This window comes from Lampetra fluviatilis, chromosome 16 (assembly GCF_964198595.1).
Source record: "Lampetra fluviatilis chromosome 16, kcLamFluv1.1, whole genome shotgun sequence".
NCBI lineage: Eukaryota > Metazoa > Chordata > Hyperoartia > Petromyzontiformes > Petromyzontidae > Lampetra > Lampetra fluviatilis.
The window spans coordinates 13,795,055-13,812,105 of record NC_136290.1 but is presented as its reverse complement, the minus strand read 5'-3'; the positions used below and the strand labels follow the sequence as shown (position 1 = coordinate 13,812,105).

The window sequence follows — 17,051 nt, the reverse complement described above, 5'->3', positions numbered from 1 at the left end:
TCAGCACTCCTCACTAAAACTATAACCTCGCCACTCTAGAACACGTGAACGCAAGAAACATTCGCACACACGAGCAGATTCTAGATCCGACTCTCCGAGGAGCAAAATAGCCCAACTCCTGACTGTGCCCGCCTGCTCCCCTTGACAACATTCGCCATTGCCGCAGGATGGTGGGTCGGCGCCTGGTACAGGATATGTGCAGATGTCGAAGACTAACACGTGTTTGTAAAGCCTTGCGTAATCCACGCGTGCGTGGATCTTGGGTAGACAGCAGGGTGGTGGTGGTGGTGGTGGCAGGGTGATGGTGGCAGGGTGATGGTGGTGGTGGTGGCAGTGCGGTGGTAACCACTCCTGCCTCACAACAAGAAGGTGGCCTGAGTTCAATTCCCGACTGGGGCTCCTTTCTGTGTGGAGTTTGTATATTCTCTCACTCTTCCTGTTCTGCATCGATTTCCTCTGGGTTCTCCAGTTTCATCCCATAGCTAAATAAAAACCGTACAGTTCAGGGAGTATTGGCCAGGAAACATCCCAAAACTGAAATATCACCTTCAAATCACTCAATTGGGATTCCACAGAGCAGCGGCTCCCTGCTGCGAAAACGTGGCAGGACCCTCCTGAGAATAAAGCCTTGAGACTCGGTGAGTCTCACCTGGCTAAGCGACGGTAATATTAATGATAGTTAATAATGGTTAACAATGAACGCGCGGGGATTGAACTTTTTATTTTTCCCTCCACGCGTGGAACCCTGACCTTGGGCCGGGTGCCGCAGGCGAGCCCAACGGCTACTCCCCGGGGTCACGCAGCGGCTCCGAGCGGGGCCAGGGGTCGCCACCCTCCGCGGGGGTCGGGGTGGCGCCCGCGTCGCCACCGCCCTCCACCCGTGACGCTCGCAAGAAGGGCAAGGGCATCCGCCGCCTCTTTGGGAGGTGAGCAGCAGTGGCGGCGGCGGCGGCGTCGGTGCCAGCACCTTCATTACCGTCATCATCGTCGTCATTGTTATTACAGCCATCATCATCGTCGTTCATATTCTTGGTTCTTTCAGTAAAGTCACGTAGATCGAAACGTCGTGGTTTTTTGCTTTTTTATTTTAATTATTTTTTTCATTTTATTTTATTTTTATTTTATATCTACGTGACTTTACCGAAAGAACCAGGAATACGACTTCCTGCAGTCACGAAAGTTTTAAGTCAAAATTCATCGTAGTTGTTGTCATCAGCATTCCCGTCGTTATCGCCATTACAATTATCATCATCATTGTCGTTATCATCGTCATTATCACTATGACAACCATCATCATCATTGTCATCAACATCGCTGTTGCGTTCGTCACGTGGCGGACAGCGCGTGGCGCTGCGCCCGACGTGCCAAGCCCACCGTGCGGTGGAGGACGCGGCCCAGCGAGGTGCCGTCAGCTCCGCGGGCTCATTGCCAATCGTGGCTCAGGACGGGCTCGTTTACCTGCTTGGCTTGCCTCGCTCACGATCGCTCTCCTTGACTCTCCCCGACTTCTCCCTCTGCCTCTCTCTCCACCTGTCTCCGCCTCTCCCTACCTCACCCCCTCCGCCGCCCCCAGGCTACGACGCACGCAGTCCGCGGGCCTCGCGGGGGAAGTGGGGGGCCCAGAGAAGGAGTTCCTGCGGGGGGGTCTGCGCGCCACCGTAGGCCCCTCGCTCGGCTGGCCCCGGAACCTGCGCAGGGCGGGCAGCAGGTGACGCCTGCCGCCAGCAGCGGCGCTCAGAATCCGAATCAGATTTATTCATAACGGAAAATTCCGATGAGCGAGAAGAGCTCTTTTTCACAGATGTCCGGCCACGGGGGCGCGACTGGCGGCATGTAGCGAAGCGACGGATTCGTCGACTGGAGCTGATTTACGCCGATCATTTTTTAAACGCTTCCCAACTAAGCTTGGGGGTGGGGGGCCCTCATTGTTTGAGGGGGCCCCCCTTTTTTTACGGTTCCTTTACTGCTTCACCACCACCAATTGCCATGAGCCAAACGCTGCCTCTGCCATTCCCCAAGACGGCCATTTCCGTTTGGAAATGGACGTGCTGTAGAGAGGCCCGTACCTTCGTCCGCAAAGCATCTCCTACCACGTACCCCGCCCCTCCCTGCCTGCTCCCCGACCTCCACGTGTCCCCACGTTAACGGTGCCACGTGGCCCACCGTCTCCCTTGCCGTGCCGCCGTGCAGGGAGCTGGAGACCCCCTTCGCCAGCTGGGGGGTGGAGCAGGTGTGCGGCTGGCTCAGCGAGCTGGGCCTGGGCGCCTGCGTGGGCCTGGCGCGGCAGTGGGTGGTGCGAGGGGACACGCTGCTGCGGGCCACGACGGAGGACCTGGAGCGGGTAGGCCGCGTGCACGAGCGCAAGCACGCGTGTGAATGGCATGTAAACACACCCGGCAGCGTCATCGTGATCGGCGTCAAAGTACCACCCATCATTTGTTAAGCGTCAAATCATCGGACATGGAGGACGGGTGGCCTGACGTGGTGCTGACTACCACCACCCCCTTGTGTAGTGCCGTAGCAGCATTCGCAAACTGCGCTTGGCCCAGCACACTGTGTGTGTGCGTGTCTGCAGGAGCTGGGGCTCAAGAACCCCCTGCACAGGAAGAAGCTCACGCTGGCGCTGCAAGCGCTCGGCTCCGGAGAGGCAGTGGGGACCGATGACCTGCACCACACCTGGGTGACGCGTAAGCCCTGCACCACACCCGAGTGCCACCGATGTTAGCCGTGGCTGGAGGTAGAACCGAAGCCTCCCGGTTCCTCGTGCAGCACGCTAACCGCTGCGCCGCCGCTCCCCCTGCACCCGCGTGTGTGGCGGCTGCTGCTGCTGCTGCTGTGCCCCAGGCTGGCTGGACGACGTTGGGCTGCCCCAGTACAAGGAGCAGTTCCACGAGGCACGCGTGGACGGGCGGATGCTGCACTACATCACCACGGTGAGCAACCACACTCTACCCCACCACCACCACCACCATACACCCCCGCACGAGACACCACCACAACCACGATACACCACCCACGATATAACACCACCATGATACAACACCGCCAACACTACGATACACTACCACCACGATACACCACCACCACCACATGACACCACCACTACATGACACCGCCCCCCCCACCTCCACGTTGACCGCCGCGTGTCTCCGTGCGCCACCAGGAGGACCTGCTGCTGCTCAAGGTGACGAACCTGCTGCACCACCTGAGCATCAAGCGTGCGGTGCAGGTGCTCCGACTCAACCACTTCCAGCCGGACTGCCTCATCCGCTCCGCCCCGGAGGTGAGGCTCAGGGGGGCCGCAGTGGTTAGCGGTCGTGGGAAGAGGTGGTGTGGCGGTGAGCATGCTGTGTTACGAACCCGGCGACCCGAGTTCGATTCCCACTCTTACGGCCACCAACACCTGTAGGGATTATCTTAACCGGTCCAGGGCCTCCCCTAGGTCGACTTAGCCTCAAATGAGTATCTGGTGCGTGTAAGCATCATCACTCGGGAGACAAAGGCAGCTGGGTCCGGTGCTGGCCATCCACCACCTTGTGTGCCGTGCCGGCCTTCATTAGGTGCTCGCTAGCAGGACTCGTCCCAACAGTCTGTTACAGGCTATATGGGGGATCTTTGTCGTTATATTTTCCAGTGGTCACCACACTGCCATATGAACCCGGCGACCCGAGTTCAATTCCCGGCCATGGCAAACACCAGCGAGAGAATACCTGAACCAGTCCTGGCCCCCTGCTCCCACCCCCAGGTCGACTCAGCCTAAAATGAGTACCTGGTGTGCTATGTAAAACATCCCGCACTTTGGGCTGTGGTTGTTCTGGTGTCGGGCAACAGTCCGTCCGTTCAACAACTCCGTTCAGAACAACAACACAGAACAACAACACAACAACACAACAACACAACAACACAAACTCAGCGGGAAAACAAGCTAATGTCGTGCGTGGGTTTCCTCCCACAATTATGATGTCATCGCTCCGTCAATTTAATGATAACACACCTTAGTACAGCGTTCTTCACTAATTTTCAGAGGGGTGGGGGGGGGCACTAGTGCCGATGAGACATCGTCAGTTTGAGAGCCGCCACAGATTTGAAACCATTTGCGGATCTGACAGCAGCAGGATGATGATGGGGGTATTCTCACTTGTTGTGCATTGTCGGGGGCCGCACGTCAGGGGCCGCACTAATAAAGGCCAGCAGGGGCCGCCAGTGGCCCGCGTGCCTTGCAATGAAGAAAAATGTCTCAATATACAGGGGACCGCAGAGCTTGGGCAATTGTTGGTAACGCCAGCTCGTCACCGCGTCGCTGCCCTTCCCGCTCGTCTGCGGTTCCCCGTCGCGCCTCTCTCTAGGAGAGCGACGAGTGGACACTTTGCGGCGGTGCGGTGTTACGAGTTGACGTCCTTGGTATTGTCATTATTCTGATTATTAATCTCACCCAGGGGAAGTCGTCCACAACGGGAGTCTACCGCTGGTCCAACCAGCGGCTCATGGAGTGGATGAAGCAGATCGACCTCGCCGAGTACGCGACCAACCTGCGTGGCAGCGGCGTTCACGGTGGACTCCTGGTAAGTCGCGCCATCGCCAAGAGGATTATTATAAGTGTATTTATTTTTGACCATCGCATGTCCAGGAAAGTCTCGCCGAGTCTCCAGAGTTTTCCTGCAGGAGGGTCGTGCCGAGTTATTCGCAGTAGTGAGCGATGTTGTTGCTGCTGCTGCTGCTGCTGCTGCATGTGATCCCAATTGAGTGGATTTGCAGGTGATTATTCAGCAGTGAGATGTTTTGGTGACATTGCATCTGGGTTTTTTTTTTGTTTAAGCTATGGGAGAAGGAAACCGGAGAAACCGGAGGAAACCCATGCTGAACAGGGGGAGAGAGGGAACGTACAAACTCCACTCACTCGCAATTTCTCAATCTCACCAACACACCGACTCAGCCCCTGCAGAGCAGGAGGAGAGAGATAATTATACAAACTCTACACAGAGAGGACCCCCATTCGGGAATCGAACCCAGGCCACCTTCTTGCTGTGAGGCACGAGCGTTTACCACTGCACTGACACCACCACCTTACCGCCTACCCATAATCTACTCGAGTGGATGATACAACGCTTCGCGACACGCGTTAGTGTTCAACATCTGCACATATCCTGTACCAGGCCCGGAGCCGCCATCCTGTAGGAACGGCGAATGTTGCTACGATGAACTGGTGAGCTCTGTCGAGTTGGGCTCTTTGCTCCTCGGAGAGTCGGATTTAGGATCTGCTCGTGTGTGCGAATGTTTCTTGAGTTCAAGTGTTTCTAGTGACAGTGAGCACTGAGTGTAAGTGAGTTATTAGCACCTTGCCGCCCCAATGATGTCACGCGATACAATGTAGATTTTCACGATTACGATTATGGCGATGTCGGTCAACTCTCGATAACCCCGGGGCGGTGTCGTGACCGCTGCCACCACCACCACGGCCACCCCCGCCACCCCCGCCGCAGATCTTCGAGCCGCGCTTCAGCGTTGAGACGCTGGCGAGCCTGCTGAGCATCCCGCCCAGCAAGACGCTGCTGCGCCGCCACCTGAGCACCAGCTTCAGCCTGCTGGTGGGCCGCGAGGCGCAGAGGGCCAAGCGCGAAGTCATGGACACGGCCCACTACTCCCCGCTCTCAACCACCGCCAAGGTCAAGGTGAGGGCGGCTGCTCGATCGGCCGTTACGTTGTTTGTTTGATCGGCCGTCCGTTCGTTCCATCGTTCATTTGTTCATTCCATCGTTCCTCTGATCGTTGGATCGGTTGTTCATTCGTTCGATTGTTCATTTTCTCATTTGTTCATACCATTGTTCATCCAATTGTGAGATCGTTTGTTCCGATGTTCATTCGTTCGATTGTTTGGTTCGCTCGTGGTCCGTGGACCCCAGGTTGGGATCCACAGGAGCTCTAGAGGGGCTCTCTGGAGCTCCTTCTAGCAGGTGCTTGAGCAGGCAGTTGCAGGGCTGCGCCTTTCCCCCCTAACCCGACCTAACCATAACCCTACCTAAGCCAAACCCTACTTAACCGTACCTGACTCTATCTAACCCACACCCTACCTAAGCCAAACCCTACCTACCCCAAACCCTACCTACCCCAAACCCTACCTAACCATAACTCTACATGACCCTACCTAACCCTAACCCTACCGCCGGCGTTTGCCCATTCGCCGCTCATTGCAGAGGTTCGCGGTTCCAACCCGGCAAACCGCCCTGGTCAATACTGCCGGCACATTAACCGTAAAACACTGTGCGCCGTCCGCTTCGAACACTCTACGGCAAAGATCCCGTGACGTCATTCGGAATTAGGAGGCCATTGCGTGCCGACATTATGGTCCACATTTTTACCACGTTCTAAAAATTACTCGCAACGTACCTCACTGGGATTTACCCATAGCAATCATTGCCCTCTAATGGCAGACTAATGGGCAATCTCAATGCAGGCCTGAGTTGCCTTGTGCCACGCAGGGACAGCTGCCGCTGGGGGCAGAGAAATGGAGACGGTGCTCATCTCCCATTTACGGCCTTGAGTCAGCCGGTGGAAATTCCACGTTCATATGGCGGGAGTGAGAGTATGTCCGTAGCAAAACCACGGTTGACTTCCCCACAAAACTGTAGATAGTTTATGGACCCCGGAGGGATAATGATGGGCCGGCCAGGTCAACCCCCAACCAGGTGAGTCAGTTTAACACGTCGGCTTTCATGACCAATATTATCCAACATTGTTGGAGAGGAAAAAGATTATAAATGTAAATCCACAACATTACAAATGTTGTGGGTTTACTCTCCAACACACCGGCATGTTGAAGCAGTCACTAATTGCCACGTTTTGTTGACGTGACAACCCTTACTAATTGGCTGTGCCGGGTGGTGGTGGGTTTAGCGACACATTTTCCCCAAACAGGCATTAAACTCGGAACCTTCCATTTGCGAGCCGCTCGCTCTTACCGCTCAGCCTCCGTGGCTGGTTGTGGCACAAGTCGGGTTAGGACCAGTTTTAAGTGGGGGGGCCTGGAGCCGGGCCCCTCCCCCCTGTTAGAAGAGCGCTATTATTATAATATTCCCAGTGTTATTGAGTGGCCGCGCTGTCTGCGCTGCACGCAGCCCAAGCGGCTGGTGTTCGCGGCGCTGGGGGGCGGGCGGCGCCGCAAGGGGGGGTGCTCGGGCGGTGGGGGGGGCTCGACGGGGATCCTGGAAGACCCGGAGGAGCTGCTGTGTCCCCTGGAGCTGGGCCGGGCCGACGGAGACCCGGAGCGGAGCAGCAGCCCGGATCCGGACTCACGCGACGGCCTCGCCCAGCCCTGCCTGCCCCGGGTAACTAATATAATAAATAAATAGAAACGGGTAAATTAATCGCGAGCACGCACGGGATTATGTGCCGATTCCCCAGCATGCGTTTCTCCTCAGCAATATTTCATTAGATGATAATAATAATCATAGCCTTACATACAATCGAGATAACGCGCCAAGCTCCTGCACAGACAGATTCAACAATCCGTTGTGGTGCTGTCATGTCCTCGTTGCCGAGCAACACGAGCCCACAACACCGAGTATTCCCCATGCCGGCTCCCCTTCCGAGTACTAACCAGACCCTGCTTTCGCTTACACGATGGCACGAGGTTGGGTACGTCCAGTGTCATTTGTTTGTTGGATTAGTCGGTGTGTGTGTGTGGCCTTCAAGCAGGGCTGCTGCCCAAACTAAAAAGTGATTTAGGACTGATTGATATTCCCGCCATTGTTATAGTGCAAGGCTGTCACCGCGAAGGCAGGCGCTGCTGTGCTGGCCAGGCGGGTCTCGTCGCTGGTGGTTTCACAGGAGGGAGGGGGCCGACGTTGCTGCTTGGTTTTACCAAATTCGGTATTTTGCGGTGACATTTTTCAAAATTGGCAAATCTGGACCGCGACATGGGCACGCATCCACGGTCCACTCTGCTTCAAACAGCGGTATCCAAGCCCCGGACTGACCACAGGGCAGCAGCAGCCCACGGGGCAAATGGCCGGTGGGCCGGTCCATTCCGAGAGGCGGTGGGCCGGTCTGTGTGGGCAAATTGAAAGTGTGATGAAAGTAAAATTTTAAACATTTATTCAAATATTTTATTAGCTCTAATGTGTACACTTCATTGCTTATTTGTGCCCTCAGTTGGCATTAAGTCCTCATGTATTCGGCAGCCCCAAAGATTCTTCCTCACCGGCCCATTTGTGTGTTTTGGGCCCAGCCCCAAATGGGCCGATGAGATCGCACGGATCACGCGAATGCGTCGTCACATCGCAACATCCATCACCGCTCTATGACATCACCGCTCATGACATCACCGCTCTATGACATCACCGCTCTATGACATCACCGCTCTATGACATCACCGCTCTATGACATCACCGCTCTATGACATCACCGCTCTATGACATCACCGCTCTATGACATCACCGCTCTATGACATCACCACGCCACGACATACCCGCCCCACAAACGGCTAAACCCAGCCGAGGGTCGGCAACAGAAATAACAAGTGGAGCCGTTTTCTTCGAATTGAGTGAAAAAAAAACCTAAACAAATGGAGAGCCCCAATGCACGTGAATACGGTACTTAGCGAGTAACGTTAAACCATATTCTTAGGTTTTTTCGGTAAAGTCACGTAGGTAAAACATCAAAATAAATAAAAAATAAAATAAAAAATCACGACGTTTCGGAGGCAACACAAGTCTCCGTCATCAGGTGGGACCGTCACAGCCGGATTAGCTGCATCAAGTGAGGCAATGATTCAAGATGTAATCCCTTATAAGCAAGTTTAGGGGGGAGGAGAGGGGGGGGAGCTCATCAGAATGTGGTAGCCAATGAATGGAACGTATCGGGAGGGAGGGGGGCGGGGCTCAAAGACGGCACGGAGTGCCAACGTACAACGCATCGGGAGGGGGAGGGGGGCGGGGCGAAAAGGATGGACGACGGCTTGGACGCGTGTGCAGCAGACTTGTGTTGCCTCCGAAACGTCGTGATTTTTTATTTTATTTTATTTTTATTAATTTTGATGTTTTACCTACGTGACTTTACCGAAATAACCTAAGAATATGATTCCTTGCAGTCACGAAAGCTTCAAATCTAACGTTAAACCACTTTTTTTACTACTTTTTTAAAGAAAAGCACACAGCACAATGATTTGTAATGCCGCATTACAAGTCGTCGTTGGGCTTTTGGACGTTCGCCGCTCATCTAAAATAATTGGCAGGGTTTTTTTTGTTATTTTGCAATTATAGTACCGGGAGCCAAGAAGCATCCCTTTTAAAGAGCCGCACGTGGCGACGGAGCCGCAGGTTGTCGACCCCGTGGGCTACACCCAACCGAGAGGCGTGGAACGAGTGCGGTCCGCGAGCAGTCACTCGCACACCGTCACACAACAGCTCACCGCGCAGTAAAAACTCCTTAAACTCATAATGTTGTGAAATTAAATGAAGCTGAACACGTTTAATTTAATTTGGTTTCACACGCGAAATCATTAAGCTGATGAATTGTATTTATCACGATGCATGCTCTGAAGTGATGTGATGTGGGGGTGAGTGGTGGGTGGGGCCTAGCTGGGTGAATGACTACAGCCTCAGACCCACATGCTTGTTCTTTACATCTCTCTGTATATGTTCTATTTCTCACATCTACAATCATTGCATATTGCTACTCTCTCTTAAATATCATATTCTTATGCCAAATAAAGCTCCTGTGTGTCACTTTGGAATAGATCTCCGATATCTCTCCTCTTGTGACTCCGTCTCTGCTGAATACATCTCCATCTCTGAGCTGTTCTACCTATTTAGGACGCACCTCCGACCACGTTTCTCACATCTTTGCTGAACACATCTCTGTCCTACCCCCCGATAGGTGAATGTGTCGGAAGGGACTGTCAGGCAGATAGGCGCCTTCTCGCAGGAGCTGATCAACCTCACCGTGAGTGACTGCACGCGTGACCCCCCCTGATGTTTCCGACTGCGAGTCCGACTCTTAGTCATCATCATCACCGTCGTCATCACCATCAGCCATGAACACCTCCCGCCCAAGCCGTCGCCATCCCTCACACAGTCCCGCCATCCACTGAACACCCTCACACTGGCCGAGTTTCATCGCTCTATTTCCACAGCGGAGGTCCTCTCGGGCGCATTTCCTCCCTCGGCCGTTCGTCTCGACCACCGGCTGCTGTCCAATCTGACCTTCACGCGTCCGGTCCAAGCCCCTTCACCTGTCTCACCAGTCAATGTGATGTCCAGGCATGGGCTGGCCATAGGGCAGCAGTCCATGGGGCAAATGCCCGGTGGGACGGTCCATTCCGAGGGGCAGTGGGCCAGTCTGTGTGGGGAAATTGAAAATGTGATCATAGTAAAAAAAAAAATCTATTTAAATACTTTATTACCTCCAACATGTATGCTTAATTGCTTAATTAATTATTTAGGCTCTCAGTTGGCACGAAGTCCAAAGATTCTTCTTCACCAGCCCATTTGCGTTTTTGGAACCAGCCCCAAATGGGCCAGTGAGATCGCACGGCATTTTGGGCCGCTGTGTCTTTACAAATGCCTGGGCCCATTTTTCGTCCCAGTCCATCACAATGATGTCCTCAACCGGCGTGCGTTCTCTAACTCACACGTGTTGTCTGTCGCTTGATTTAATTTCAAGCAAGTGCCACCTCTTCATGCTTCTCTGCACACTCTGCTCTTTTTATTCAACACTGTAAACGTGTCCGGCCTCCTTTCCTGAACTGACAGCGCGCACTGTGCAAACATGTGGGTGCTACGATCAGCCCTTTAACAATAATTGTATGTGACCCATGTCAGAGCGAGCCGCGTAAACATTGCCAAGGCATTGAGATAATGATCCAGCTAGTCCCGTGCAATACGTTTCCTTCCACGTGTTGCCACCAGATGGCAGATCTTCGAAGCTAAGCAGGGCGGAGCTTGGATAGTGCTTGCATCGGATGACCACCATGCACAGCTGGTTGTTAGAGGCTGCATGGCGTCCTTATAGGCAACAGAGGGCAGAATAGAAACACATCTGTTGTTGCACTTCCACGTCTATGCTGCTCACCTTCAACTCGCAATAACCAGTGCGGTGAAATATGGTCAAATAACCCCCATGGCCCACGTCTTGGGGAGGCCTCATCCAGCATCGGATTGACAGGGTACACACAAGAGAGCCGCCGTCACGGACCTTTTAGAGCAAGTTTTAACATTGACACGACTCAAGTCCCCCATGGAGAAGGCGTGGTCAGTAGTCGGAGATGCCTCTCACCTCGTCATAACCTGTGTGGATGAATGCACGAATGGAAAAGAAAGAAACGTTTCCCCGAGTGTTCCAGATGTGTTCCACCGACTGGTACCTCGGACCATTTTGCAGACTTGTTGTTCACAATGTGTTGCTTTTCTCACATGTATCCCGAGTCTTCTTTACCGAGTCATTCTAACGGTTCCTTGTGATTTCTTCCCATAGGACACTGTAATGATGAGGATGATGATTGTCGCTGTGTAGCAGCTGATGCTCACGTCGTGACCTCACCGCTCCACACAGAGTCTCCTGGCGGAGGACGGGGCCTCCACGAGGCCCGGTCGGGCAAGGCCTGGCAGCGGTCGCTCGAACTGGGACCCCCCTCACAAGTGACGTCCAGGACGGGCTCCCCACCACCAACCTCGCCCGCTCGGCTGCTCGCCCGCTCGCCCGCCCGCCCGATCACCCGCTCGCCCGCTCACCCGCCCGCTCGCTGGGTGAGACAGCTGCTGCTGATCGCTGCTGCGGGCAAAGACTTCATAAGACGTCAAGATCGACTCAAAGCCTGAGAAGCCCAAATGACAATACCTTGAGAAAGATCGGTCCAAATCCGGGCCGCCAGGTACGCGCGGTTTTAAGGCATCGAGCGTAAAAGATTAGCAGCGGGGAAAAAAAACAACTTCGCGTGTACGCAACGGTCGATTCGTCGGTCGAAAATCAAAATCAACTCTCGACGTTCGTGCCACACGCTCCGCCGAATCGCTCGTGTTTTATTCTCGGTTGTTCGCAATGTGCTCTCACCTGTTATGCCCCCTCCCCCACACAGCCCCCCAACCAGCCACTGAAGGCTGATGGAGAATTAAACGGCGAACCTCAAGCAATGACAATTCATGGAATCACAAAGTTATGGGTGGGAGGGGGGTACGAATCGTGAACCTGCCGCTCTGTGCCGGCAGTCTTGTCCGGGACACGCGCGGTGAGAGGTAAATTATTGCGAGAACGCTGTAACACCTATTTATGTTGTGTGGACGTCCGTTGTGTCTGTGTTTGTCATTTCATAAATCACTGTCCACCAGCCAGCCACGCGACTCGGCGTTAGGGGTTGCGAGATCCAATCCTGGCTGCGGGGTTGACTCTTCCCACATCATCATCCCTCCGCGGTCGGTAAAATGAGCACCACTCTGTGGGGAAGATCAACGGTGGTTTGCCTGACGGTCAAGACTCACCCCCGCCACAGGCGTGTGGACTTTCCACCGCTGGCTCAGGACCTGTAAAGCAGGGGATGGGCACCAACGCCGCGGTGCTCACACGAGCAGGAAATCGCTTGGAGCTTTATTTATTTTCTTGCGAGAGATTACTTCAGGTGACTTGCACGTGGACTTTCAGGGTAAACGGCCGTCGTGTAGGCCGCTCGACTTACAAAGAATTCGGCGCAAAAGTGACCCCGGTGGGTTTAACGGATTCCCAGCGCACCTTGGGGGGGGGGGGCTTATCGCGTGAAGCCTACAAGATGAAAGTGGATTACCTTGAGCTACCAACGATCACAAGCACGATGACAACGATATCATGGCATGTTAAACAAAAAAACTAAAATCCCCCGTGTAGCCTTAACAGACTGTTGGGGCAAGTGCTGTTAGCGAGCACCTAATTAATGCCGGCACGGCACACGAGGGGGTGGGGGGTGGCCAGCACCATGCCTGGCCGCCTTTGTCTTCCCAGTGGGGATGTTTACACACCACACCAGGTACTCATTTGAGGCCGAGTCGACTTCGGGGATGCCCAGGACCGGTTCAGATACTCGTCACCGATGTTGGCCGTTAGTGGGAATCGAACTCGGGTGCCGGCTTCGTAGCGCAGTGCGCTAACCACTACACTACCGCACCGCGCATGTTAAACACACGCACACGCGCAGACACACACGCGCACACGCACACACAAAGATAAAGATCCCCCGTATAGCCTTAACAGACTGTAGGGGCAAGTGCTGTTAGCGAGCACCTATAAAGGCCGGCACGGCACACGAGGGGGTGGGTGGCCAGCACCACGCCCGGCTGCCTTTGTCTCCCGAGCGGCGATGTTTACACATCGCACCAGGTACTCATTTGAGGCTGAGTCGACCTACACACACACGCACACGTAACGTGACACGCATTGCGCCATCGGACTCGCATCGCGCGTGCCATTGCGATTTTTTTTTATTTCACGCGAAACCAAAGAAGTTCTCGTCAACGATCGCTTGCTTTGGAAAGTTGGCGATTGTTGGAAATGTCTGCCCGAAGTTGAAGCTGTCGAAAAGCAAAACAATGTCCGTCTTTGTGCGGAGCCTCAGGCGCTCACCGCTCTGTTGCCCCACGCATTGCTGCGCACTCAACTTTAACACAAAATATATGCTCGTGATAATTATAATATATGTACTTAAAATTATATATTCACTTGTTGTGTGTGTCCCCCCCCGCCCCAGACAACCGTTCAGTATTATTTTCCGAGGCGCTTTAAATTCAGTGTGTGGCTGTCGACAATAACTGTAGGGATTCGAGTTTGTGTGTTGTCCGTACTAAGTAATTGTCGCATTTTTAAGTTAACGCCGGTAACTGCATTTTAATGAACCAAAGTGTTTCCTCAAGCAAATTTTTAAATAAATTTGTAAAGAAACGTTCAGAGGGCTTTGAGGATGCTGTTTTTGTTTTGGGTCGCACCACACGCATCGGCTATGTGGCTATGTCCGTGACGGCAGAGGAGGTGGTCACGCCATCGTAACAATAATAATAATGTCAACTTTGGAGAGTTGCATTTTTGTTTCTTCTCAGTTTTGTTTAACAACAGCATAGAGACTCAAAGTGAGTCAAAGTAAGAGTGCCTCTTTTGTGTCCGTCAGTGTGTGGGCGACACAGCCGCATGCCTTAACCAAACAACGACCCATTGATTGGCGAAGGGGCATTGACTGCAGCGATGAACGCCGACGACGACGCCGCGTCCGCACCCTTTGGCAGGAGCTGCGGACAAGAGCCGCAGCATTCAGACGGCCTAGGGGGGGGGGGCCTGGGCTGCGCGGGCTGAAGAAGAGGAAGCGGGCAGATGCCGTGCAGTGCACGCACACAAGAAGCTCGCGGCTGGCGTGCAGTGCGCTTGGAATGACTCGACGTCGAGAGGCGTAAGAAGGGGAACGCGTGGGCTGTGCCGCCTGTACGTGCGTGGAACTCATCTCGCACCGTGCGTAGCCAAACCGTGCTGAGCAGAGGTGCGGGAGGGAAGGGCGGCAGAGGACAACAAACTGAACACGAACAAGCAGTCGTACGGAGATGAGTTGTGGAGAACGTCGTGCACTTCGGAGATGTCTAGTTGAGAAAAGTGCGCGGGGCTTGGGGGTAGGGCGGGGTGAGACTAAAGACGGAGTAGCAGCCAAATGATGGACGCGCCCGAGTAGGAGGACGACCGCTGTGGAAAGGAAATAAAGAAGCAGGGCTAACACCTTCCCATATCTGTCTCTCCACATAGCTCTATGAACTCAATTTAGTTTTTTCGGTAAAGTCACGTGGGTATGAATGTCTCTAAATTTGAGTTCATGGGAAGGTGTTAGCCCTGCTACTTTTCTACCCACGTGACTTTACCGAAAGAACCAAAAAGTGGATTCCTGCAGTCACGAAAGCTTCAAATCAAGATTTTAGAGACGTTGTTTTGTGACACATCCCATCGGGAACACGGACTTCTTGGGAGTGATTTTGTCGTCGTTACACAAGCAAACTCTGGACCTGTTTCTGCATGCAGTGTCTCATCAGACTTTGATTAAACAAATACTGTAGAGCCGCCAGATGTTCTCGACAAGGACCCCCCCCCCCCCAGGTTCGATATGGGCGCTAGTTCGATGCGAAGCTGTATGACACGGAGCAATAATTACATCTCATGTTCCGGTTGCGAGCGTGAGTTATACATCATCGGACCATGAGAGAAACAGCTTTGGGGAGGCTCTCATCCAGCAGTGGATTGACCATGGCTGATACTAATTAATATATTATTGGTGGTGCCGGTGCAACTTTCACTGTTTAGATTCTTCCCTGGCCACTCCGTTTAATTCGCTCGTCACCACATTAGGGTCGTTAGCGATAACCCGCGAAACCGGTAACCACTTTCATAATCGATTACCGGGGGATGGGATACCGAAAGTCAATCGGAGCCAGTGGGGGGGAGGGGGGTGGCACGTGCCCCCCCCCAATGATCCAATAGAAATTAGGGATTTAGATCGGATGATTGGGATGTATTAGTAATAAATCGGCATTTTGCGACCCCCACTGCCACTGCGTAGCATTTTATTATTATGTGCCAGGGACTCTATGAGATGATAGGACCATAGTCTGAGTCCATAATTGGCAATAAGTAACGGCAAAGCAGTTATAAGTGACTCGCAGAATTATGCGCATTTGCGTATACAGGACACGACTTCCCTGAAGGCATCAACAGCTTCAGCGAGCGCGAGGCCGATCACACCACGCGGTTCGAATTCGACCCTCGATCGATGGCTGCGCCATCGCCGCACACGCGTCGAATAAAAAGCAAGGGATAAGTCCTTACTTACTAACAACTATCATTTCTCATCGCTGGAGGGGTTGCCCCCCTGACCTGAAAATCCTGGCTCCGCCATTGATCCCATTGGAATGCGAGTGACGGATGCAACCCCCGAGGTGGTGTCAACGTTTCTCGACGTCCGCTGAGCCACGTGACCGGTTTTTGTTGTTGTCCTTCTATGCGGTTCGCGGTTACGACTTGAACTATTTCTGGCTCCCCAATTGCTACCCTTGCAACCTCGCTCTCACACGCGAGGTGTTCCATGGACACGCGGGGTAAAATCAAATTAAATTTGCTCCGAGTCACGGCGGAGGAGCATGCTTCTCGCGTGAGTCTCACGCGAGATATTTGTTGTTGAGCTCTTCGGAGAAAAAAATAACTCCGCGCAGCAAAGACACATTTCGGTTTAATCACGCGAAATACAATGTGTGCGGCTCTGAAATAGCGTGCGATGCGGTGAGTCACCAATTAGCAATCGCCCAATCATCTATCCACTGCTGAATAAAGCCCCCCCCCCCTCCAGCCCCACCCTTCTAGCCCCTCCCCACACCGCCCTACGCCGTCGGAATCCCTCCACATGGCTGCTGCTGCTGCCAACATTCCATCGTTGCAGCGCTCCGTCTCCGCGGTGAACGTGCCTCCCGGCGCGTGTTTCCACCACTTTGGCTACCATTCCGTCACCAGCCTCGTCCATCGGACATCCATCCCCGAAGCCGGCGATGTTGTGTATCCCGCCCGCGCCGAATTGATTTTTTCTTCTTTTCTGAACTGTCGATATGTCGGTTAATAAACTTACCATTAAATATGTATTATTCACCCACTCGCACTGACCAGCGTGGTGAAGTATGGCCAAACAGCTCCCATAACCGAACGACGTCACGGGATCTTTAACGTCCGCCGTGAGTGAAGCGGACGGCACGTGGTAATATTTGTTTTAGGGCGAGGCACGCCCGCAATAATAACCAGGGCGGCCGCTCGGTTCGAAACAATGAACACAGAAAATTTTTAACGACGTGGTCACGTGACTGCCCCTTCCCAAGAATGTGATGTTTATCGCATGACATGTCCTCTCCGTGCGGCAAATATGGTAACCGGTTTAATTTCATACGGTTACCGGTAAAACAGTAATGCGCAACCCGGCTATTTTAAACCTTGTCAATATTGTTGTAAGGGGCCGTCCATAAATGACGTCACGCACCAAGAGGGGGGGGGGGAGTCAGACATTTGTGACGATGTGTGACGAGGGG

The 17,051-nt window shown here is 53.6% G+C and overlaps 1 protein-coding gene and 1 long non-coding RNA gene across 2 annotated transcripts in view; both read left to right on the top strand.

Annotated features, from left to right (window-relative positions):
- Positions 1-5,787, top strand: part of LOC144936577 (liprin-beta-2-like) — a 47,009-nt gene extending 41,222 nt beyond the window's left edge. The window contains exons 14-21 of the mRNA XM_078863798.1: positions 770-926; positions 1,574-1,708; positions 2,191-2,341; positions 2,576-2,687; positions 2,845-2,933; positions 3,164-3,283; positions 4,437-4,562; positions 5,481-5,787. Of these exons, the coding sequence (XP_078719924.1) occupies positions 770-926; positions 1,574-1,708; positions 2,191-2,341; positions 2,576-2,687; positions 2,845-2,933; positions 3,164-3,283; positions 4,437-4,562; positions 5,481-5,711 (1,121 nt within the window). The 3' untranslated portion in view covers positions 5,712-5,787. The remainder of the gene's footprint in view (positions 1-769; positions 927-1,573; positions 1,709-2,190; positions 2,342-2,575; positions 2,688-2,844; positions 2,934-3,163; positions 3,284-4,436; positions 4,563-5,480) is intronic.
- Positions 5,788-7,183: 1,396 nt separating this feature from the next.
- LOC144936578 (uncharacterized) lies at positions 7,184-13,932 on the top strand. The gene is made up of 3 exons (XR_013637435.1): positions 7,184-7,322; positions 9,874-9,939; positions 11,548-13,932. It is a non-coding gene; the product is annotated as an uncharacterized LOC144936578 (long non-coding RNA).
- The last annotated feature ends 3,119 nt before the right edge of the window (positions 13,933-17,051 follow it).